Source organism: Leptosomus discolor, chromosome 25 (assembly GCF_034619465.1).
Source record: "Leptosomus discolor isolate bLepDis1 chromosome 25, bLepDis1.hap2, whole genome shotgun sequence".
NCBI classification, from domain to species: domain Eukaryota; kingdom Metazoa; phylum Chordata; class Aves; order Leptosomiformes; family Leptosomidae; genus Leptosomus; species Leptosomus discolor.
Genome location: NC_141415.1, coordinates 3,488,383 through 3,510,765, shown reverse-complemented (window position 1 = coordinate 3,510,765; position 22,383 = coordinate 3,488,383). Strand labels below are relative to the sequence as shown.

General features: G+C 53.8%; 3 protein-coding genes across 3 annotated transcripts; all 3 read left to right on the top strand.

Annotated features, from left to right (window-relative positions):
- Window positions 1-1,972: 1,972 nt before the first annotated feature.
- On the top strand, window positions 1,973-6,640 carry CD79B (CD79b molecule). Its single transcript, XM_009953948.2, has 6 exons — window positions 1,973-2,039; window positions 4,043-4,084; window positions 4,906-5,217; window positions 5,735-5,853; window positions 6,159-6,200; window positions 6,542-6,640. Exons 1-6 carry the CDS (start codon window positions 1,973-1,975, stop codon window positions 6,638-6,640), a joined length of 681 nt encoding a protein of 226 aa, XP_009952250.1.
- Window positions 6,641-12,255: 5,615 nt separating this feature from the next.
- On the top strand, window positions 12,256-15,319 carry GH1 (growth hormone 1). The gene is made up of 4 exons (XM_009953950.2): window positions 12,256-12,339; window positions 13,054-13,170; window positions 13,573-13,734; window positions 15,119-15,319. Exons 1-4 carry the CDS (start codon window positions 12,256-12,258, stop codon window positions 15,317-15,319), a joined length of 564 nt encoding a protein of 187 aa, XP_009952252.2.
- A 977-nt stretch (window positions 15,320-16,296) lies between these two features.
- Window positions 16,297-21,806, top strand: RDM1 (RAD52 motif containing 1). Its single transcript, XM_086478064.1, is given in 8 exon segments — window positions 16,297-16,383; window positions 17,161-17,340; window positions 17,732-17,854; window positions 18,355-18,517; window positions 19,079-19,177; window positions 20,208-20,296; window positions 21,704-21,781; window positions 21,783-21,806. Coding segments are annotated over 8 exon segments (843 nt in total).
- Window positions 21,807-22,383: the final 577 nt, after the last annotated feature.

The window sequence follows — 22,383 nt, the reverse complement described above, 5'->3', positions numbered from 1 at the left end:
GACGTCCCCGAGGGCCACGGCACGGCCTCGCTGCCGTGTTTTCGCTCTGGCTGGAACAGCTCGTCCCAGGGCTGGCGTAATTCAAGGTGAGCATCGCGGTACCATGCAGGCGTGGAGCTGGAGGGAGGAGGTGGCACAACTCACCATCCGTGTCCTCCTGCGGCGAGGGAAAGGACAGCGGTGAAACCCAAGCCCTGATGAATAGGAATGGGTTGGGAAGGGTGCAGCTGCCTGCAGCAGCTCTGCTCTGCCCGCGGGGCACGGTCTGGCCATGGGCTGTGGGCTGGGGAGCCAGGGTGGCCCAGGGGAAGAGACATGGGGCCGTGGGACCCTCCCTGCAAGACCATCAGGTCTCCCTACCACTCCCTACCCTGCCACCGGGTACTGCAACCACAGGGGACTTCGAGGGGAGACCGAGCCCCTCTGGACCAGGTCTGTGCCTGTTCAAGGGTGCCAAGAAGCCTGCAGGCAGCACCGCGGGGCAATTTGGCCACCATCACTGCAAACCCTCTTTAGTTTGTGCCCCGCTCCTGGTTTTGCCTTACGGGGCCTTCCCAGGCACCTCCAGCATCCCTGCCTCGCTCATCACCGCTCCCATCTCCAACCCCAGGGCTCGATAAAAATCCTTCCCTTGCCTGCCGAGCACACAGGCATCCCCCACCACTTTTGCTTTGCCGGGATGTCATGGCCGGGCTGTGCTTTTCCAGCAAGACCAGAGGTGACGGCAGCAGGGACTCAGCAGTACGGCCCCCATGTACAGCACTGCGCGTGGCATGACCTGCCTGCTCTACCAAGATATTTCTCCCATCATCTTTCTTTCTCTCCTGGGGCCAGTATTTCTCTGGAAACCTTTATTTCTCTTTCTTGAGTCATGTCCCCTCACATACAAGGTGAGGCTCAGGCCAGTTCCCAGCAGCTACCGGATGCTCAGAACCGGCAAAAAACCCACCAAACCTGTGGAAGGCAAAGATTTGGGGAGGCCCCAGGCTCTGGGGACCAACACGGCTGGCAAAAGTACCCAAAAGGTGTTTTTCACATGGAGTTACAGTTCAGTGCTCACCCACAGCTGGTAACGCACAGCAGCCGGAGGACATGGCATGGAGGGAAACCGTATATCTGTGTCAGAGCAAAGGGGGAGAGAGCTCACCTTGGGGTGCCATGTTGTGCTTCCCCAGGGAGTGGTTGTCTCCAAAGGACTCACGGAGAAGGATCTCAGTCATGGCACGGCTGGCACCAAGGGAAGTGAGACCTTGTTTTGGCCATCTCTCTTCTAGATTCCACCCTTCCCTGGAAGGGTGGCTGTGGGGACTCTCTGGGATGCTGGGTACAGGAGCTGGGGGACCAATCCCTCTGCACCCCACAATGAGCAGGGTGAAGGAGAAACCCCACAAACATCCCCTCTTCCCACACCGTTCCTGCTCTGACTCTTGCAACTGGGCCAGCACCAACACCTGCCCATCACCTGCAGGGTTAAACTGGGGGGGATCTGCCCACGCTGCTGTGGAGCTGGGGTATGACCCCGGAGGTCACCTCCATCCTCTACCTCCCAGGGATGCAGCAGTGCCAGTGGTCACATCCCGCTCCCTGAGCACATCCCCTGCGCTCAGCCCAGGTTTTGCACCACCGAGTGCTTCGCCGATGGGCTCATCTCCAGTTCTGGTGCCGACTCACACCAGTCGTGGTCACCTCCATCAAATAACGCCACCATGACGAGCACAGCCCAGGGATACGAGGCTGGACGGTGCCCAGGGCGCAGGCACCAGCCGCCCCAGCGTCTGCGCTGCATTCAAAACCAGCCCCAAGGGGAAAGTCCCCACCGAGGAGGATTTACATGAGCAGGAAAGGGGCTGTCTCGCGCAGCGGCAGCTTTGCCATTTTTAGGTACGGAGGCCAAGCTGGTCGGAGCGGCCGCTGTGTTTTGCAGAAGCAAGGAACCGGTGACTGGATGTATCCCTGCCATTGGCAGTGAAAGATGGCTGATCTTTGCACGAGGCTCTGGGTGCTCCAGGCAAACCTCTGGCTGATGGCTCTGGTCACAGGTAGGCGTCCAACATGGGCTTTGCATTTCAGAGCGAAGAAACCTGCACCCAGGCGATGCGCCGGCATGCGTCCCTTGCTTAGCACAACGAGGGACTTCACTCAGGTCTGGCTCTAAAGGCGTTAAACTTTGCCATCGCCCCTCTGAGCCCTGCTTTGTGCAGGAAGCCAGCCCTGGGTGCAGCAGAGCCAGGGCGGACCCGCAGGGGCTCGGGGCTCGATGCCTGCCTCAGGTTTCGGGTTTTGCTTCCCGTTGGGGTGCAGGGAGGGATGCAGAGCTGGGACGCTTTCTCGGGCAGCTGGCTGGCTTTGGCAGAAGCCCGGTGCCGAGCGGGTGCAGAGCCTGCCTGGCTGTGGTTGCAGGTGGCAGGAAAGAAGGGTTGTGGATTGGTTTACCATTTATTGCTCTCGGAGGCCTGAAGATGGGGCCGGCACATTGCTGAGGCCATGGCCAAGCCAGATCCCTTTGCTCCATGCAGTTGAGTGCCCAGGAGCAGCAGAGAAATGAAAAGAAAAAGGCTTTTGGGGGTGATTTGTGGGTCCTATGTGAACATCTCTGTGTGCTTCCCCTTTGCATCCCCACGGAGAAGCAGCAGCTAACCCCAGGACACAGCTCCTGTCCCCTTCCAACCCCTCTTGCTTGGTGCAGGGACACCCATGAAAACCTGCAGCAGATCCCACCCTCGGCTGGGGAAACTTGTGCCCTCAGGAGAAAGGGCATTTAAAGGGTTTCTGTTGGGTGGCCACCCAAGTCCAGCACAGATTCAGGATCACAGGTTTTCATCCTGGCTCTCATGGTGGCTTCAAGGGCAGACAGGGGAAGCTCAGCCCACACGTAGCTGCAATGGAAATCTTGGCTTTGAGGGGTATGAGGGCCTTCAGGGCAAGGGACCAGCCTGGTCTTCAGTTAGAAACACCAGCAAACCATGGAGAGCAAAGCCATGTGTCCTGGCAGGAACGCAGGTGGCAGGGACATGCACCCAACGCACAGCCCAGACAAGACGCATCTCCCCATCTCAGAAATAAATGAAGTGAGGCTGGAGGGGAGAGTTTTCCAGCAGAGAGGTAGGTGCTGGAGGTGAACAGAGCAGGACAGACCTGGAAGAGGCTCTGGGGCAAGGAGGGGCGCTCACAGCTGAGCCAGGAGGTCTCTGCCAGGCTGCTGTTCAGGGCAGGAAGGTCTGCAGCAGGTTGGCAAGGCTCAGGGCAAAGCTTAGGCTCAGAAATTGAACTTTCCTTCTTCTTCTTCTTCTTCTTCTTCTGGGTGGAGTTTTGCAGCTGCCTCAACATGCTGGGAGGTGGTGCAGCCCCCGCCTCCGTGCCAGCTTCCCCACGGTGGGGTCTGGTGAATATTCGTCAAGCAGATGGAGCTGAGCACTGAAGCGATGCGGTAAACAGGGCTGGTGCTTCCTGCCCAGCTGCAGCAAGAGGAACCGAGGCACAGGGGCACTGGAGCTGCGGGCAGGGGCACCCGTGGGTGCTGGGGGGTCCCCACCTCACCCTGCTTCCTGCACTGCATCGCAGGTCCCACAGCTCCATCCAGCCCTTGTTCCGCAGGGCTGCATGGTCCCGGGGTCTGAGAACCTCCCTGGCCATCACAGGGCTCCAAGCCCAGGGAATCCCCGGCAGGGAAAGTGTTTCTGGTTGATTCAGAAAACAGAAAGTGTAAATAAAGAGGTGTGAGCCTGTCTGGACCCTTTCTGAGACAGGCTGTCCTATGGGGATATTAATAGTAAAGGCAGGTTTCACTGGGATGTCAACCAGAAAGCAACTTAGAGAAGATCAAGGAGATGGGATGGAAATAGGAGGGTTTGTACCCAAATCTGCGCTACCCCATGTCCTCTCCTCTGAGCAGGGCTCTGGTTGAGGCTCCCGAGCACTCCATCCCATATGGAGTGGGCACGAAGGACCCATGGTACATGCTGTCCTACGTGGGACATCCTACATGGGCTTGTCCTACATGGGCTCTTGGCCACTGTCTCAGGGCCCTTCTTCTCTCTCGCAGGTGGGATGTCAGCAGACCAGAACAGCACCAGGAACACCACAGGTAACCTCTCAGACTCATTGGGCTCTTTCCCTACGTGTGTCCCTCCCATCCCCACTGGCTATGCTTGCGAAGGTGCCAGCCCCCTGCAGAGCTGGACGTGTCCCATCACCCACAGGCCTTCTCCACACAGAGGCAATTCCCAGGCTGTGACCTCCTCCACGACACTTCCCCAGCCCTGCACCTTGCTCTCCCTCCGCAAAGCCGGATCCGTTTTGTCTTTCCTAAGCACACTCGCATTTTTCCCCTGCATTAGCAGAGCAGGTTGCATGAACAAGAGGTGCCCTGGGCCCAGGCACCGGGCTCGTCACACAGCGCTTGTGCCGTTCCCACCCACGGAGTATTAAGCATGAACTCTGCAACCCAAACGAGCCCTCAAACTCTGGGACCAAAACATGGGTAAAAATACAAAAGACAGCAAAATGCAAAATGTGGAAACATGAGAGAAGCCAGCTGGGGAGATGGGTCTGTCCCAGCAAAGGCTCCATGGTGCGTGCCAGCACAGGCTGTAATTTTGGAGCTGAGACAAGATGTACATAGACAGGGGTGAGAGCAGCAAAAAGTATTCAAGTGAAGCCTTTCCCACAGAAAATTAGTTTCCATTAAAAGCATGTTTTCACCAAAAGTCACTGATTTCTATCCCCAGACGACGATGATTCACCAAAACAAAGCTGAATGCTCAAAAGCAGTATAATCCACAAAAATGGAAAGCTCTTGATTTGGGAGATGCTGGGGGGGGGGGGTGTCTCATGGAAGTGGCTTTTTTTCTGATGCTCCATGGATGCCAGGTCCTTGCTCGCCATGACACCCTTGTCCCCTGGCAGGCGGCAGGTGCCCTATGGTGCAGCAGGACCCACGCTACGTGGCAGCCAAGAAGAACAAGCCCGTCCACTTCATCTGCTACTCCCGGGAGCCCGATAGCATGCAGTGGTACAAAACAACAGAGAACAGTGATGACCTCTACGAGCTGGATCACAACACCTCCCGCTATAGCATCGAGAGGCAAGACAACTTCATCAGGTTCACCATCTTCAGGATCACCTACGAGGACAACGGCATCTATGTGTGTGACAGCAAGAACCTCACTGCAGAGAAGAAGCGGCCGCACTTGTGCGGGACAGAGCTCAGAGTCATGGGTGAGTGGGAGCTCCCATCCTCCGTGCCCCCCAGGAGATGCTCTTTCTCCTTCTCTCACCCTTTCCCACTCCATATGAACCCCACACCATGCTCCTATTGACCCACCTCTCCCCATGCTGGTGGATCTCTTCAGATACTCCATGGCACCACAGAGGTTTCTTTCCTCGCTGCCAGCCACCAAGCAGCAGGACAACCTCCCCGGGTTTGCCCTGGCACACCCATCCCACAGAAACACATCCCAGCGACTGCATTCCCCTAATAAATCAGATTTTTCCTGGTCCTGGCTAGTGGTGGGTCCTGCCCAAGGTGTCTCATCCAGGAGCTGGTCCCTGATGCCAATCCTGGAGGCAGTTTGCAAAGCTCTGGTCTCTCCCAAGGGGGAGGGCATGTCACCCTGGTCTCCCCCACCTGCTCTTGCTGACATATGAACCTGCAGCCATGCCAAGCTCATCCCCATTCCCCGGGAGCCTGGCACAGAGGTGGGACTTGGGGCTTTCCCTGTGCTGCTGCTCCCAGGTCACAGTAGCATCCAGCAGCTCCAGAGCAGGAACACGCTGAAAGATGCCATCATCATCATCCAGTCCATCCTGCTTGTCATCTTCATCAGCGTCCCCATGCTCCTGTTCCTAGATAAAGTAAGTGACGGTGTTTCCAGCAGTGGGGATGTCCCCAGCTTCTCTCCTGTGGTGCTCACAGTGGTGTCCTGCATCTCAGGCAGGACACCACTAGGGATGGGGATGGGCAGGCTCTGGGTTTGGGGCTGTTGCACGGGAGCGTGGCTAGCTGAAGTAGGAAAATAAGTAACTAAAACAGTGTGTGGGACTGCATGGATCTGCCTGTGGAAGCACTGGGACCTGGCCTGGGGGGACAAGGCCAGGGACAGGGGATGGGGGGGTCCTGGTGGGTGCTGACACCCAATCTGTGACTCTCCTCTCCATAGGGTGAAGGCAAGGAAATCCCGGAGGAGGACCATACCTACGAGGTAATGCTGCATTAATTATAGAAGTACCTCTGTAATATCAACCTGAGCCTTGATATAGCTGGCTGTGCTCTTGCTGGTGTCTGCTAGGTGCCACCAGCCCTTGCAGGGCCCATCAGGGCATCTTCTTCCCAAGTGCCTGTTGTACATCAACCATAAAGAGCTGCTCACAAAACCTCGCCAAGCTCTGAGCACATCCAGCCATCTATCTCCATCTTCTCCCCTCTCAGAAGCTGCCCCAATCTCTAGGGGAATAGCCTGGAGATGAGTCCTCACTTGGGGGTCCCAAGGGGGGATGTGCTGGGTTCCGCTTCCATGTCTCAACCTCCTTCTTCTTGGTCTAGGGCCTGGAGGTGGAGCAGATGGCCACCTACGAGGACATCACTCCTTTCCGGGACGTGAAGGCCAAGTGGACAGTTGGGGAGCACCCAGGCGAAGAGTGAGGGGTCCTGCACCCACTGCCAGGCTGGCAGTGGCGGCACAGCTCTCTGCCAGGACCCTGCAGACACCCGCAGGGACGGGCACGCAGCTCCTGCCCTGGACCGTGGCTCTGATGTGCACCTGGATTCTGGGCTGCAAACCACCTCCAGCAGCTTCGCACAGAGCTTGAGTCCTGCTGCCCTTGGGTGCTCACTTTGCCGCGTCCAGGCTGTGCCCACCAAGGCTGCCCTGCCCTGGCTGTCCCTCTCACCGCCCCGCTGATGAACCCCTAAAGTCTATGTAGAAATTAGGAGCCACGTGCAGTCCCCCCACTAGCAAACTGGCCCCAAACTCTGGGCAGCCCCACACCACAGCGCTGAGCTCCTGTATGGTTAATGCAATGGAAGGACCAGGGTGGGTGGTGGATCTCGTCCAGCCCCACCATCCCTGGGAAGAAGAGGACCAGGCATGATCACTCTCCGTGCTGTAACGACCCTCCAGGGCTGTGAGATCCCACTGCAGCCCTGGCAGAGGAGCCAAGGTAAGCAGCACCGTGTGGGTGTTATGAGAAGCAGATTTTGGGCCACTCTTTAGCTCTCAAGCCATGGCTGTGTCCAGCAGGCCAAGCTGGCAGTTGTCTGAGATGGAGGATCCTCCAAAAGCACCTCTTCCTCCCCAAAGACTACAGTAAAAGCTGGGGAGGCAAGTCTCACCCAGAGGGTCTTGTGCAAGCCTTGCTCCTCTCCAGGCAAGAGCTGACCTGTGTCACGAGGACATCCCTGTGGCGAGGAGCATGTCCGACCTCAGAACCTACAGGAAAGATGTAAATTGTGAGACACAAATGTCCAACTGCTTTTTCAAGTCCTAATAAAGGTAACGGGTAAATTCACATCCTGCTCCATCCTGCTGTGCCCAATCCAAGGGTATCCCATAACCCTGGTGCCAGCGTCGGTGGGACTCCCTGGGAATAAGGAGCAGCTTTTCATGGGTCCAGCTTAGCTAGAAACCAAACTGCACCTCGTCAGGGCCCTGAGCACAGGCAGGGACGTAAAGCCGAGAGCAGCCATGGGGCTCTCCTGGAAGCTCTCGCTGAGCACGAACAGGGGGACCTCCACGGTCCCAAGACGTCAGCTTGGGATGAAAGACAAAGACCATTGCCAGGAACCGAAGCAGGAGAACAGGGCTCGGGGCCAGGAGCTCTGCTCCCGGCTACATCTGGTCTCACAAGAGATGCTAAAAAACATCTGGAGAGGAGCAGAGCGGCGCTAATTGGGTTTGTTAATAAAAACTCTTTTGGCACGGCAGCGCCAGCTGTGTGGGTGATGGGGCTCGGGTGACGAGGACTGTGGGGCTGGAAGGTTGTCCCTCTTGGAGAGCACAGGGCCCCTGCGGCTCACGAAATTTCGGGCCCCGAGGAGAGGAAGACAGGACCGCTCCGCTTCCCGAAACAGCCAGCAGAAAAGGGAGGGTAAAATTGTGAGCAAAGAAGGCTTTTCAGCAGGGAACAGGATGGTTCTTGTTTACCAGCAAACCACCTTCACGGAAAACGGGTATTCAAGCTAAATAGCACAAAACCAGCATTTTAAGGTTGATTTTTTTACTAGTTAAATAAAACTATCCCAAATTAGGTGCATGCATATGTATGTAAATGTTACTTAAACATGTTCTACTGATAAAACTGATTAATTAAGGAAAGGAGTATTCACAGCGAGAGAAGTGAACTGGCCGTTCCCAGTTCCCGCGTTTGCCGAGGTTTTAGGGCTAGCAGAGCTCATCCCTCCACCCCTTGCTTTCAGTTACGAGATGGAAGAGGAAGGCAAGATTTCTGGCCTTCCCAGCTCCCAACCACTTTCTCGGCTCTGCATAAACTCGCTCATCTGACTTAGCCAAATCATACAAAAATAAAGGGAATCTGCTGTTTGCACCTGGAGAGGAAGACATCGATGTCAAAGGCAGTTTCAGCAACCCCGGTTCCTCTCTGCCGTTTGGTCACCCTCTTAGCCCAGGGCTTTGGCTTCCTTTAAAATGCCAGAAGCAACTGAATATTTCCGAAATTTCTGAAATTCTGTTTTATTTTAAATGCTTAGACTAGTTTCTAGGGAGCCTAGAGATAGGGTGTGTTGTAATTTTACATTGAGATAGGTTTGTATTTAAAATGCATTTCATGTAAATAAAGATACTTCAGTCCAGGCTCTGTATTTTGTCCTGATTTGTGTCCCTACCATCAGCAGGATGGCCAGGCAGACAGACCGGGTTGCAGTCCTGGACCTCTTCAGCCTCATTATCAGGAATAGGTTCAGTGAAACTGAGTAAATAAATTTTATTTACTGAGTTCCAGTAAATAAAACCCAACAATTCAATCTGAAAAGGGAGTATTCACCCTCCGAGCAGCGAGCTAGCAGAGGTAGTCAACCGTCACTGAAAACCTCCGTCAACCATGTCGTTGCCCACCGAAGTGCAGAGCCTGGGCTGTGGGCCAGCAGCTGGCTCCTGGGTCAGGATTCACTGGTTGCAGCTCACCCATCAGGCTGGGAAGGTCCTCTCCACACAACCACCCCACGCTGCAGGGTCACGAGGACCCAGGGAGGGTACGTGCCTGCAAGGAAAGTTGCTTCACTTGTTTAGATGCTGCTGGTGATGCTCAGGGTAAGGCAAGTGGACACAGGACCACCCTGAAGAGAACTGAGGGTTCTTTCTCTTTCAAAAAAAGAAAAGGAACTTGGAAATTACAGACTGTCACGCTGCTTTATGAGATGTTCCTTTGAGTCGCAAACGCAGGCATCTGAAAGCCAGAAAAATGCCAACCTGATATTTGAGAGTGGCTTATGCAACTGTAGCTCTGCCAGTGGCATGTGTTTGCCCAGCCCAGCGCTCCACAGTCACGCACTCCCTTCTCCACCACGCTCCCGCCTCATTTAACGCCCAGAGATGATCGGGGACAAACCGAGCCTCAGGGGCACCGCACAGTCTGGATCATCCTGGCATCTCCGTGCTTAGCTGCGACAGAAAGAAACGATGATTCAGCACCGTGCTTTTACTAACGGAGCTGGAGAGGCAGCAGGGCAGCAGGACTCGGGTGCAAGGTGCTGTACCGATCTAGCTGCAGTGGTTAAGAATCATCACTAACAGGCAGCAGAGCTTGGGCTGGGCTGGGGTGCCTGCTGCTCTGCTCAGCTCTGGCAAATATTGACATATTTAAACACGATCTGGAGCAGAAAAACACACCCAGATGTTGCTGGCTATTGGGTGACGGGATACCTGATAGCTGCAGGACCCACTGTTCCCTCTTCTCTAGGGACTGACATTTATCCTGCGACACCACCCCAGCTCCGGCGAGCAAACACCCGGGGGCTTCTCGGAACAGACCGCGCTCCCCCCGCGTGTTTATTAACCAGCTCTTGCACCCGCTGCTCCAGCCGCCCCGGCGGTGACGCCGCCTCTCGGGAACACGAGCCACGCTGGGGCGGGCACCGCAAACCCAGGGCCCAGGGGAGCCAAATCACCACCCCTGAGCAGGGAGCAGTCCCTGAGCCCCGGGCAGAGGGCCGAAACAGGGTGGTTTGGGGCAACTGGTGCCTTATGGGGAGTGAAAGGCCTTTAAGCCCCTCCGGAGTTGCCCATCTCAGGTTCTGTCTTGTTTTGCTCAAAAGCAGGGATAGGTGTGCTGTAACCTCTCCTCTTCCCCACCTCCCTTCCCCATCTCCTCTGTCTCCTTTCAACACCAGCCCTCTGCTTAATCCTGAGATATTTCACATTTGCATCTCAGGCAAGAGCAGGAAGATGCTCGTATCCAGATCTTCTCGCAGCCTTGTCCAGCTGAGGATGTGAGAAACCTCCCAGAGCTCTGGCACCTGGATTTGCAGCGGGCAGGCTGGTACCCCAACAAGCACTTGGGTATGACAGCTCTTTGGCACACCTACGGCAAACCAGCTCACCAAAACTGTTTGCTGAAATTTTGAAATTTTGGTAGAAATTGAAAGAAATTACTTGGCAGAAACAGGATTCACCTGACAACATCCATCCAGTTCTATCCCCGCTAACAATAAAGGGGAAAACATCCCCCTTGCTTTAAGCCAGAAGTCTCCCAAACTGGCCAGTGCCCTGTTAACTGTGGGCCAAGGCTGCAGAGCCAGGCAGGACGACCAGGTGAACGTGGCAAATTCCACCGTGAAGAAGCACCGACCTGATTTGAGATGGGTCTTCCAACGATCGAGCAACTTTTATTTGCAATAAACAGCAGAATATGGCGAAATCATTCAGCACCGATTTCACCCCGGGGCAACCAACCTCCCCAACCTTTACATCTATGTATAAATGACTACAATTAGGTAGCACCATTGCGAACACTCGTCCATTTATGCAAACAGAAGATACAGAGATGTTGTTGTGATCATGAACACACATATACATTTTAAACAGACCCCCTGCTATATAAGGGGTGGCTCAACAGTCACCTTTACCTGGATGAAAGGAGGAGACATTCACTGTCGAGCAACACCTGAGCAACTCCCCGGGCAGAAATGGCTCCAGGTACTTTTCTTTTATTTCAGTTTTAAAGGACTGTCAGTGCTGCCACACGCTCAGGGTGATGGGAGGTGATGATGGGGTGGCGCTGGGCTGGGCTGTGCGCGCTCAGTGCCAGCCCTAAATTAAAATGTGGCAACTTATAATTCAATGAAGAAGAGTACCTTTCCCTACAGTGTGACTTTAATCCATGATCTAACTTAGTTAGTCTTTAGCCTAAACTGGGTGAGGAGAGGGTGGAAAACGTGAGCAAGGTCAAGTCACAGTTATAATAGTTATTCTTAAGATAAATGTTGGCAGGGATGTTAAAACTCATGCTCGAAGCCTAAGATGGGGATCAGGGTGGTGTCTAATGCATATGTCCAAGTCCTACAGGCTCCAGGGCATTCCTCCACTGAAGGGTATTTGTCTGAGATGAACTTTGTGGTGTCTGTAAGCACAGATGGACACTTGTGGGAATTAGATATCACGGGTTGAAAACCTTTAGGCTTGACGAAGACCACCAAATCCTACAGATATTCCCCAGAGAGCAAATTTAGCTGGTCACAGCACAGCTAACGTCACCAGCTCTCATCCCAGCGAAGGCAGACAGCCAGTTTCATGTCAGCAGCACAGCATAAACCAAGGCTAACGTGAGGTACCCCCAGGCCCTCACCTGGTACTCACCATCCCCGGCTTGCTCACGCACTGCGCTCTCCTCATGAGGCCTATGGAAAAACACAAGCATGTTAGGGAAAAACATAGGGGGACACACTAGTTTTCACGGAGCAACGACAACTCTTTGGCCAGGAAGACACTGCTTAGAACACCGGGAGCAGTACACACCCCGAGGGCACGTCTAGTGAAAGGGGACGGGGTTTCGTTTGGTTTTGGGGAGGGCTAAGCTCACCCCAGAGTCCAACAAGACATCGAGGAAGGTGAGCCCTCAGCCAGCATGGATGGAAGAAGCTGGGAATTAATTCCCAGGAGCCATCCCCCCGCTCAGCACCGTCACTACAGGACTGCCAACGCCTTTCCTCTCCGCTTTGCTGCAGGGTCATGGTTTTCTCCTCTCCTCATTGCTGTGATCACTCTGGGGCTGCAGTGGCCACAGGAAGCTGCCACCTTCCCAGCCATGCCCCTTTCCAACCTGTTTGCCAACGCTGTGCTGAGGGCTCAGCACCTGCACCTCCTGGCTGCCGAGACATACAAAGAGTTCGTAAGTGGTGTGGCTTCTGGGCATCTCCTCCTCGTTAGCTTAATGGTTTCAGGACTGTAGAACTTCCTAGAAACAGCGACTTTTCAATTATTGGTGTCTTCCCTGTCAGCTCCCAATGAGGAGAAAGGGTTTCAATAGGACAGGACAGGTTATGCCCCATCAGCCTGGACCCCGTCTCCTCCTCTCAGCTCTCTGCCCCACCTTGATCTTGCACGGTCTCCAGCTCAGGGCCATGGCTGCCCACGTCCAAACCCAGTGCACAGGGTCAGCGGTCTCAGAGAGAACCCTGGCTCTGAAAGCAGCGGGAGATGGCACAGCTATTTTGCAAGATTTTCCGGTGTCGGTCACCTGCATCCCTGGCTGATCCTGAGTGTTTACAACTATCCAGTCTCTGCTGTTGCCAGGAGATGGCATGAGCTGTGACTGGCCTGAGCTGTCCTTGGGGGTCACTACTCCTCGGGAGAACCCGGTCCAAGCGTGTTTTGCATTCACCTTAGCACCTTGGCTGAGCAAGAGGAAGACCTTTAGGGCCAGTAGCTATTGTGCCAACATACAAACTCCTGCTTCCTCCTTGCCAACCCTGTACAGGGACGCCTCACGTCTCACATTTATTTCTTGCAAAGAGTAACCGTTCAGGACAGCTTGGGAAAGTGTCTGTGCTCTCCTCCCAGTACATGGGCAACAGATCTGAGTGTATTTGGGATGTCTCCACAGGAACGCACCTATATTCCAGAGGACCAAAGACACGCCAACAAAAATTCCCAAGCAGCATTTTGTTACTCGGAAACCATCCCCGCTCCCACGGGGAAGGATGATGCCCAGCAGAAATCAGTAAGTTCTTTCCCCCCGGGGCAAGCACAGACCTGTTTGAAGAGCCCAGCTGTGCTCCATTACAGGAACAGAGGGTTTCCATCTGTGAGCACTTCAGCGCTTCATTCCTCCTCTCCCTTTTTTTTGCTATTTAAACCCTGCATGAAGAAAGAAAAGACTCTTCTGGGTTACACTATAAATCATGTTCCCACTCCAAGGACAAGAAAAACTATTGTCTGCACAGGACATATGGCTGGGTGGTGCTCCTCAGCTTCCAAACCTGTCGGTGTCTGCTGAAGCTGCAGGAGCTGCAGCACATCTCTGGGGCACCTCTGGGCTGTTTCAGAGGGAGCAGGACACACAGGTAACTCTAGCAAACACCTCACCCGCACAGCTTTGACCCTTTCTTCCTCTTAATTTCAGGACATGGAGCTTCTTCGGTTTTCACTGGTTCTCATCCAGTCCTGGTTGACCCCGGTGCAATACCTAAGCAAGGTGTTCACAAACAATCTGGTTTTTGGGACCTCAGACAGAGTGTATGAGAAACTAAAGGACCTGGAAGAAGGGATCCAAGCTCTGATGAGGGTAAGTTGTAGCATGACTACAGAATAACAGAGATCCCCTAGACACGGGGCGCTTAGGGTCTTCCACGGGATCCAAAGACCATGAGAAACCTCCCCACCTTCCACTCTGGAGATCAGTGGTATCCTCTGGACTTTGCTCACCTTAAGGTAATGAGATCAGGACACCCCATTACACACGTTTCATCACCAGGGAGTGTAAGAAAACACATCATGACCGTTAACAGCACTGCCATAGCCAGATAGCAGTACGGACCAGGCAGATCACCAGGCCCAAAGTCTTTCCAAAGCCAGCACTAAAGAATACTCAGTTGCTTAAACGTGCTGTGCAAACAGCAACGTAACGCCTGCTACATCTCCATGCAAAATACTTTAAACTGGAGCAAATTTTGCGAGGCTTGCAACCTGGTTTTAAGGACTCATGACATTTTATAAACCCATTTTATAACCCATATAAGTCTGTGTACAGATGGAAGCCTACGCTCTGATGTTTCTCTTACATTAACACAGCACCCGGACAGCTGAGAGCTGGAGAGTGACGATCTTCAAGGGTCACTCTTAATTTTTGCTTTGTTGTTTTAAACGAAATTGCTTACTGTCTGCCAGGACAGCTTTTCAGTTATGCTTACTCTACAACTAAGTTCGTCTGCCAGCATCACCATGTAGCTGGAGCTCTGAGACCTCTGTCTGTGAGAAATGAGCCTGGACAATTATTTTCATCTTCTAGCATCTAAATAACTCAAAGTCAGGCCCTGAGAGTAGACAGAGATCTGCTGTCCTGGCACTTCAGCTGGAGTAAGTAGGTGTACGTATCAGTACCATTTTCAGATTTTGCTCTCCATTTGATACGTGCTTGGGCATTGGGAAGCGGTAACAGAAATCAGAGAAATAATCGCAGTTCATATATTTATGACACTGTTTACCTAACCAAAACTGTGCCAGCTGGTGAGCAAAGCAAGGCAGGAGGAATGGTGAACTGCAGATCTCTCTGCTCCAGATGCACATGGCTTGAGTCTGGGTTAGAGCTTTGTTCAGTCGGAAGGTGGGAGAAAACAGAGAATTATTTGCCTAGTTCCCTGTCGCCTTGCCTAGAGTAGCTACGGACAAACCCTGCAGCTTTCCCCTTTTTTTAAGACCCCCAAAGACACGCTCCTCCCTCCCTGCAGCCTTGTGCCCACCTCCCTTCGCACGGGCAGCATCCCCCCTGCGTAGTTACCCTTCCTGCAAACACGCACCCTCAAAAGTACCTTCGAAATACGATTAAGCGGGGGGAGGACACGACCCCCAGCCTCCTCTGAAGCCAGACGGGAGCCTTGGCAAGGGCCCTTGGAGGATGCTCATCCCCAGGCCCCCGCCGCCTCCCCCAGCACCTCTCCATCCTCCCGCAGGAGCTAGAGGACCGGAGCCCGCGGGGTCCCCAGATCCTCAAACCCACCTACGACAAATTTGACATCCACCTGCGCAACGAGGACGCCCTGCTGAAGAACTACAGCTTGCTCTCCTGCTTCAAGAAGGACCTGCACAAGGTGGAGACCTACTTGAAGGTGATGAAGTGCCGGCGCTACGGAGAGGGAAACTGCACCGTTTGACGCCGGGGGCGGCTCCCACCCGCCCCGGCCCCTCACCGGCCGTGGCTGCCCTGCTCCTTGTAAAGAAAATCAGAGAATAAACCCGCTGCCTGCCGACGTGTCTCTGGCTTATGGGGGGGCTGCGGCGACGGGCCGCCACGGGGGCAGGGAGGGCCGAGCTGCCGCCGGGGCAGGACGGGTAAGGGGCTGGGGGGGGGTTGGAGTTGGGGCTGGGGGGGGGTTGGAGTTGGGGCTGGGGGGGTGGGAGTTGGGGCTGGGGGGGGGGGGGGGGAGTTGGGGCTGGGGGGGGAGTTGAGGGGGGGAGTTGGGGCGGGGGGGGGAGTTGAGGGGTTGGAGTTGGGGCTGGGGGGGGTGGAGTTGGGGCTGGGGGGGGAGTTGGGGCGGGGGGGGAGGGGAGTTGGGGCTGGGGGGGGGGGGAGTTGGGGCGGGGGGGTTGGAGTTGGGGCTGGGGGGGGGGGTGGAGTTGGGGCTGGGGGGGGGGGTTGGAGTTGGGGCTGGGGGGGGGGGAGTTGGGGCGGGGGGGGTTGGAGTTGGGGCTGGGGGGGGGTTGGAGTTGGGGCTGGGGGGGGGTTGGAGTTGGGGCTGGGGGGGGGGGTTGGAGTTGGGGCTGGGGGGGGGGTTGGAGTTGGGGCTGGGGGGGGGGTGGAGTTGGGGCTGGGGGGGGGGTGGAGTTGGGGCTGGGGGGGGGGAGTTGAGGGGGGGGAGTTGGGGCTGGGGGGGGGTGGAGTTGGGGCTGGGGGGGGTTGGAGTTGGGGCGGGGGGGAGTTGAGGGGGGGAGTTGGGGCTGGGGGGGAGGGGGAGTTGGGGCTGGGGGGGGGGTGGAGTTGGGGCGGGGGGGATGGAGTTGGGGCTGGGGGGGGGTGGAGTTGGGGAGGCTTTTCGCTCGTTCCGGGGCTGCGGCCCGCGCTCCAGGCCGTGGGCCGGCCTCAGGCGGGAGGGCGGGCCGGGGGCCGGGCGGCAGGGCGGGCCGCCCCGCCATGGCGGAGGTGCTGGAGTTCCGGGTGCCCACGGGCAGCGCCCGGACGCTGCTGGTCTGGGGGCTGGAGCCGGAGCCGGGCCTGGAGGTGAGGTGAGGCCCCGGGGCTGGGGAGCGGGGCCCTGGATTCCCCCCCGTGGAGCTGGGGAGCGGGGATCAGGACCCCCCACGATCCCTCTCTCCCTCTGGAGCTAAGGCCCCAAGTCCCTACCTCTGTACTGATGGTTTCACCTTCCAAATATATTTTAAAATGCCTCTCTTTTTTTTTTTTTGTGTTTTGTTTTTAATCATTTCTTAGTTTCCCTGTCTCCCTGGGCACAGGGGGCAACCCTGAGGGGGTGTCGGGCCACCCCAGGGTGATTTCTGTCCCTGGGTCACGGCCAGTGCTGTGGTCTGCACAGCAAAACTACGAAGAGCGCAGCACAAGGTGGAAGAGCTGGAACAAAACCCCATAGTCTGCCTGCAAAATACCTTGCCAATGTTTCAGCGAAAGCTTCAGTGAACAGTGCACCCACAGAAAGGGTGGCAGGGAGCGAGAGGCGGTCTGGGATGAGGATGATGAGGGGACAGAAAACCCCACATCTGTCTTCGCTTTCCTCCCGATGCAGAGGCTGGATGATAATGGGGGTGAGACATCGTCAGGGTCAGAGGTCCAGCCAAGTTGAGCTTGTTTTTGTGGAGAGTTACTCCTCTTCAGCGTCACTGCTTATGCCAGGGCTTAGTGCCATTAAACAGTGCTAAAAACTTCCCTCATTTTCTAGGTAATTAGCTTTTGTGAATAGTCCTCTCGCTGTTGCTGTTGCTCAGCCCGTGGAGCACCCATAGATACTTCAAAAGACCTTTTTTTTCTCTTGTTTTTCCTCAGCATTCCCTGTTCTCCGTGTTTTCCAAATTTGGGCTGCTCTATTCCGTGCGAGCACACAGATATGCTGCCGTGGCAGGGCCTGGGTATTACGCCGTCCTCAAGTTTTATTCAGCCAGAGATGCCAGCAGAGCCCAGCGCATGTGCAATGGGCAAAGGCTGTTTCAGAAATCTCCCTTGAAGGTAAGCAGAATGGCCCCAGGAGCGAAACCTGCAGGACTCAGCACTGTGACCTCTAGCAGCAGGGAAGAATCCCATGAAGTACTTGTTGATCTCAGTGGTGCTTCTTGTGCAAAAAGTTTACTGACTTGTGGCTGGGCACTACCACGGTGGTGACACCCCCCACCGCTGGCTCCCAGGGAGCGTTTAGGCAGTAAGATGGCAGCATCCCTCCTCTGGAAGAATTTTCAGGGCCCATTCCTGGGTAAAAACTACTTTACACACCTCAGAAGGCCACTTGCAGTCAGGGCATGGGTTACCTTCAGATGACTCTCTCAGAGCTGTCAGTGATGTGTTTGCAGTGGGAACCTTCCAAGCAAAGCCTGGCTAACGAGGGCTCTTCTTTCCTGGACAGGTTTGTGTTTGCACCAAGCAGAAAGGTTTTCAGCAACAAGTCCTTGCTCTCAACAGCAACAAGTGCCAGGAGTTGGCCAACCACTACCTCGGCTTTGATGGCTGGTCCAGTCGCATCATCACAGTAAGGGACCCTTCCTATTCATCCATCATCCTTCCCCTCATCCTCTTCCCACCCCATATTTTCAACTAGAGCTGTTGGTGGAATGAGAAGAATTGTCCTCAAATCAGCAAATAATGGACAGCTACAAAAGCTGCGTTTTGGACCACAAATGGGGTATTTTGAAAGCTCAGAGAGAGAAGATTACAATGGGTGAGGGCTCTGGCTGGGCGTCTGTTTCTACAGCTGGGGGCAGCTGTGATTAAAGCAGTGCCAGGACCTGACAGCAGTCTTTGTGTGCTGAAAGTGTCCGAGGTGACTGAGACTCAGAGGATGGGGACTATGAGGTATTTGTAAAATAGGGTCAAAACAGTAAACACGTCTGCTCTGCCTCCACCACACGCTACTGCCTTGGAGTCACACGCTGTGCAGAGAAGGTCTGTGCTATGCAGGCATAGGCCGAAGTGGTCGTAACATCCCCTCCCTATTTAATCAAAATTAATTATCTGTGGTCTTCCCAACAGCTGCAGAATGTATCTGGCTTTGATGGTGAAGATGAAGAACTGGGAAAGACGTTACAGAAGCGATCTGTGAAATACCTGTGTGCTGTAGAGGTGACGCTGCCCAACCACGGGGTACGCACCAGGGGAGTTGCCCTCGGCGAGGCAGACATAGGGAGCGGGGAAGGTACGTTTTGGATGCAGCTGGGAGTCTCTCTGAGCAGCTCTTGCGGACACTCGTCAATCTTGCTTTTGCACGGTTTGTAGGTCTGCTAAAGCACCTGAATTTAGCTGGAGGCAAGGGTCTGTGCAGGGCCTTGTGAGCTGCTGGGCTGTGCAGCAAGGGATCCTGAGCGTGCCTCTTCCCTCCCTGCTTCACACCAGTATCGCTTTCCTACCCTCTGTTCTCTCTCTCTCGCCTGCAGCGTTATCCCTTCCCCGTCACACCAGTTCTGGTGTGAACACGCCACGTGACTGTGGCTGTGGCACAGCTCAGGTGCCAGCGGGGCTCTGCACTGCCTGCTGCCCCGGGCAGGGTCCTGACACAGCCCTGACGATCGCGTGCTAATGTGAGCTGGCACACGAAGCCCCCGTGAGGGTGCTGCCATGCTGCCAAGGACTCCCAAAGCACAAGCAGCTTTCTTATCAGAGCCTTAAAGCTGCGTGTGGCTGCATTTCCTAGTGCGATGCAGTGCTGTGCTTCACAGGCAGAGTGTCACCTCAACAGCGTGCTGCATGTTGTGTTTAGATCCTCTCGAGTTTGTCACAGCCACAAGAAGAGTTCAGAAACTCGCTGTCGGGAAAGCTTTGTCTGGTGCCTTTCAGAAGATACTCCTCGTAGTCTTGGGTAAGGCCTATTTTTATATTAAACACTGGGGTGTTTGGGCTAATGGTATTATAGCTTTCGTGATAACTGACATGAATTCTTTTTCTCTGAACCTTTCTTGGGATTCATTGAGGCTTGGGGCAAAATTAAACTTTGAGGAGGGGAGGTCTGTAGTTATTTAACGGAGTGGGTCCACCCTGTGAGCTATGCAAGTGAAAAGAAAACCAGACAGGAGATCAGATTCTTTTATGATAAATAAGGCATTGAAACTCCAAATTCCAAGAGTGTAAACGCTGGCAGGGTGAGCTTTTTAACACTACATGTGCACGACAAATAGGAATGTGAGGAAGTTCTGCTTCCAGGGGTAACATGAACTGAATTGCAGCGCTTTGCACGGTCCTGTCCTGGTTCCAAGGCAGCCAGATGCCGTCCAAGTCCGTGCCCCACTATTGCGTTCAGTGTAGGTTCTTTGGGGCTACTATCTCCTTCGAGTTTTCAATCACAGAGGCTGGCTCTGTGCCTACCTGGGAACTGCAAGATCTGCTTTCTCTGGGTTCCAGGTCTTGTGCTCTCTGAGCTTTTAGGTGACACCTGTGTATACGGGATCTGAGTACTTTGGGGGTTTATGCTGATCAGGGCAGTGCTGCTATCCTCATTTTACAGAGAGCGACCTTTCCTCTGCCAGATTCCTCCCCTGGGGTCTTTAAGGTGTTCCTTTGAAAGGTGGGTTTCTGGATTCAGATGTTTCGCGCTGCTTCCTGCCGTAGGTCCGTCACACACACGGAGACCAGCATTTAACATGCTCCACCCTCTCCGTAGATTTCTGCTTCCTCAACTTCAGTTTCCACTCCATTTAGTAAGAGCTGCTTGGTTTTCTGCAGAGAAGACAGGCAGGTCAGCCAGGGAAAGGAGCACGCTCTTTCAGACCAACCAGCCCCTCGCTCTGAAAGCCATTATGAAGCACAGTTGACCCATTTGGAGTTTGGGGTAGATTTACTGTTATTTCACACAGTAGGAACTAACATGTCTCTGGCTGTTTATTCTGTTTCAGAGAATGGGAAGGTGGCTGCAGAGTACAATTCCTCCCCAGAGGAGCCCACAGACGCCTTAACAGAAGAGGAGCTGAAGGGGCTTGTTCAGGTAAAAGCAGTGGACATTTAGCTTTTGCACAGGACCTACAGGGACTGGAGATACAGCTGTTACCTCTTACAGCCTCTGACGTCTTCCTTTTATGCAGCAATTACCTCGACTCAAATCCCAGGAAGTAATTACATCTCAGAATTGTACAGCATGCTAAGGTTTTAAAAATCCTACTTTTTTGAGTATCTTTATGCAGAAAAGCATGTATATTTGAGACAGCACAGGGAAGGAAGCAGTTGGGGTACAGGACTGTTACGGTGCCGGTTAACAAGTCTCACACATGACAGTGTCCAGTTCTGCTCGTCATAGAATCTCTGAGTGAAAAGTCACAGTAGATGAAATCAAATTATTTTTTAATTTCTTAAATAACTCAACCTCCCCATCTAGAAATGCACTTCATAAACGTATCCTTACCCAGAAGGAATGGTTGTTAAAGGCTTGGGTGACATAAAAGCTTTGATGAAATCCCTGCAGGTAACTGTGGGATCTGTTAGCGTGCACCAAAAAAAAAAAAAGACCCTGGTACAACAGTAAAACTTTAATCCTCGTGCTCAGCGAGATGGGTTCTGCCTGCCAGCCCTTGCCCACAGCCAGGCAGGAGCGGAGCATTTCCATCTTGCTTGCTCTGAAAGCGCTGCCACTTGCCAGGGGAGAGCACTGCTGCGGCGGTGCGTCACTCCGGGGGTGCATCAGCACTGCCTGACTCCTCCTGCAGTCTGCGCCGAGGAAGTGTCTGACGAACCTTGTGACACATCGTTCCATTTGATGACACTGAGTCACCTAGTGTCCAGGGCAGGACTATCTTCCTTTCTTACTGAAAAGGAGCAGTAAAATCGGAGTATTTTGGTGTGTGAAGTAACCAACGTCCATCAGCTTATTTTTTTACCCGTTGAGAAGGTGAAACTTCTTCTGGTTTGTTCTCCCTCTGCATTTTCCTCTGTACAGCCCCTTCTATCTGACCTCTTTTAAGCCCGCAGAGAGCTGACCTAACGTGGAATGACCATAAGAGAAGTGAGCAGCAAAGTCAAACAGAAACAGTGCTGCTTCTCAAACCTCCCTTTTACCAGAAGACTCATCCCTCACTTCCCCTGCCATCTCACTTCCCTTGTGATGGTGTGTGGGAGGTAATTCAGTGTTCTCTCTCCGCAAGGCACCTTCCAGTCTGATAGGAAGAGGAACAGATGGGAATTTGGAAGGACTTGCTTGGGAGGAGAGTTGCTGGGTGTCCCTTTGGTTCCTTGCCTTGTGATATTGGTCAGTCTTTCCAAAACAGAAACGTTCCTGAGTTGGTAAATTCCAGGGAGGCTGTCTTTTTTACGTGGTAAAAATATATTGTTTCCAGGTGCAGAGGGATGAAGCTAAAATATGTTGTGGAGGAAGAAATTTACTCCTGATTTCTTTTCCCAGGTCAATGAATTGTCCTTGGAACAGTTTGACCTCGAAGAAGAAGTTTTGTCTGATCTCAGTTTTGATGATGAGCTCCCTAGCCTGGGAGATGCCATCTAATTAGCGCAGCTCTGTCTTCACATCATTTCCAAAAGTTCTGCAGTGTTTGATTAGGAATGAAAGTCTAACGCTGTGAAATGACATGTGCGTCATATCCAATGTTTTCTTTTTCTCCAAGTACGTAACAGCAAAAGAAATGGACAATAAACCTAGTGTTACTAAAATTAAGCCCGAAAATTTATGCTGGTTTTGGAGAGGAAGTGTTTTCCTGTCAACTTATCCAGGTCAGCTATATATGGAAGCCAGCTTAGCTGCACGATTATTATTTAGACAGTGTAACAGATGTGCGTAGCACTCGTAGAAGAACAAAAGGAACGAGCCCTCCTGCAAGAGCCTGCAGTCAGGTTCGCCCTGTTCTGTGGGAGAAAGCCGGAGACGGCAGAAGGAGAGGTCTTACCAGCAGGAGTAGCTGTGGTACTTACACACATCTGCACTGGCACAGAAAAGAGTATTTCTCCAAGTGAAATTTCTTTTAAAGGAATAAGCCTAAGTCTTGTAATAATGTGTTGAGCCACATGTGTTAAGCCCCAGCTATAAGTAGTTGGCACATTACCACTATGTAAAGCGAAGATTCTTTCTAA